Raw genomic sequence first — 2,011 nt, 5'->3', positions numbered from 1 at the left:
AGCTGACCTCTGAATGAATAGAAGAAAACAGTACAAGATGTCAAGGATATATCTTTTGTTTGTTTGTTTTTTTCGTTTTTTGAGACAGGGTCTCACTATGTAGTTGAGACTGACCTGGAACTCACTATGTAGCCCAGGCTGGTCTTGAACTCACAGCGATCCTCCTGCCTCAGCCTCCCGAGTGCTGGGATTACAGGCGTGCGCCACTACGCCCAGACTGTCAAGGATACATCTTGAGAGAAGGTGGCACAATGAGCATGACCTGCGAGGGGGGTCACAATGCCAACACTCAAAGTGGCAATTAGAGAACAGAGGACAGTGTTCCACCTTCCCTTGAGGAACTATATTCCAGAGTAACCAAGTAACCTGAGGAGAGAAAGGTCTTCTTTTAGATGAAAACCCCAGCTAATAGATGAGGACGGAATCCAGGAACTTGGAAACCACCATCCATCACTAGTTAAATGATTGATTCCGGCAGGGATATCAATGGGTGTCAAGACCATGGAGGCAACACTGCCAAACTGAAGTCACAGGACACCACAGTGTTAGCCTGCGGGCCGGTCAGGCTGCCGGCCAGGGAGATGTGGCCCTAAACTTGGAGGAATCGGGCTGTCACGCCCCAACCACCCTTATGTGACATGGCATGCACAGCATGGCACGTGTCACTCCGCCTTCCCTGCCATAAGGGACAAAGGACACAGAGGAGGAGCTGGGGATTTAGCTCAGTGGCTTTGCTGCCTGCCTTGCAGGTGTAAGGTCCTGAGTTTGATCCCTGGTACTGGGAAAGAAAGAAAATCAAATAAAGAGATAATACTAAAAAAAGGACAGGGGCTGGGGATTTAGCTCAGTGGTTCCGCCGCCTGCCTTGCAAGCACAGAGACCCAAGTTCAATCCCTGGTAACAAAATAAAAATAAAAATAAAGGACAGAGGAAGAAATTAATGACTCCTTGAGGAAACAACAAATATGTGAGACGTAGCATCTACAAGGCAGTTCCTCTGGTTTCTGTATTACACTGAGAAATAACCAGCTGCAATGTGCACACCTATAATCTCAGTACTCTGGAAGGCTGAGGCAGGAGGAATCCAAGTTCAAACCCAGCCGGGGCAATTAAAAGAGATCCTATCTCAAAGTAAAAGTAAAAGTAAAAGTAGCTCAGTGCAAAGGCTCTGGGTTCAGTCCCAAGTACCACCCAAAAGAAAGTGGCAAAAACAGGTAGAATTGTTCAGTCTACGTGGTGCTTATATGAGAATTCGCTGTAATGGTCTATTTTCTCATCCAGATTTCTTCAAGATAAAAAAGGTTTAAAAATATACCTGTCCCTCCCCAGTCCTGTCATCACAGTGAATGGCGCCTGGTTTCGGAAGACAGGATCGAGCGTCCGTCTCTAGGTTCCTCATCTCCTCCAGCCACCCCGTGACCATAAGCAGCTACAGCTATTCACCCCCAGGTTTACTGAGCTTCTACTGTGTGTTGGGCACTGAAACCCCAGGGCCGCGCCTCGCTCCTCTCCAGGCCCACCTTGACCTGCGCGTAGAAGCTCCCCAGGCTGCAGCACACGCGGCACTCCAGCATGGTGTCGTCGTTGTTGTGGGCGTAGCGCAAGGCCTTCTCAAAGCTCTCCAGGGCCTTCTGGAAAAGGCTCAGGCCCAGGAAGGCGTTGCCCATGCTCAGGCTGACCTGGCCCCCGAGCCGTGCGCCCACCCCGGTGCCGGGCAGGCCGAGGCAGGTCTTGCAGTAGGAGATGGTCTTGGGGAACTCGCACAGCTTCTCGTTGCTGCGAGCCAGGTTCAGGTAGCTCTCCAGGAGGAAGTCGGCGTCCTCCAGCTCCCGGGCGGTGTCCACCTGGACCACAGCGAACTGCCAAGGTGGGGAGACGGGGCCTGAGCCTCCTGTGCGACCTCCCTGCCCAGCAGGGCGCAGGCTGCAGCCCGGCCGGCTCAGACAGAGGCCACCAGGAGGCTGGAGCTGGGGTCCGAGAGAGGCCCGGGCCCTGGGCCTCCGGGTCAGAG

At 52.9% G+C, this 2,011-nt stretch overlaps 1 protein-coding gene across 1 annotated transcript in view; it reads right to left on the bottom strand.

Annotated features, from left to right (window-relative positions):
- Positions 1 to 2,011, bottom strand: part of Rapsn (receptor associated protein of the synapse) — a 13,342-nt gene that overhangs the window by 3,846 nt on the left and 7,485 nt on the right. The window contains exon 5 of the mRNA XM_010612673.1: positions 1,521 to 1,967. Coding sequence (XP_010610975.1) covers positions 1,521 to 1,967 — 447 coding nt within the window. The remainder of the gene's footprint in view (positions 1 to 1,520; positions 1,968 to 2,011) is intronic.

Source organism: Fukomys damarensis, unplaced genomic scaffold (genome assembly GCF_012274545.1).
Source record: "Fukomys damarensis isolate Sample0158 unplaced genomic scaffold, DMR_v1.0_HiC HiC_scaffold_27, whole genome shotgun sequence".
Taxonomy (NCBI): Eukaryota; Metazoa; Chordata; class Mammalia; order Rodentia; family Bathyergidae; genus Fukomys; species Fukomys damarensis.
This window is presented reverse-complemented; position numbering and strand designations above follow the sequence as displayed.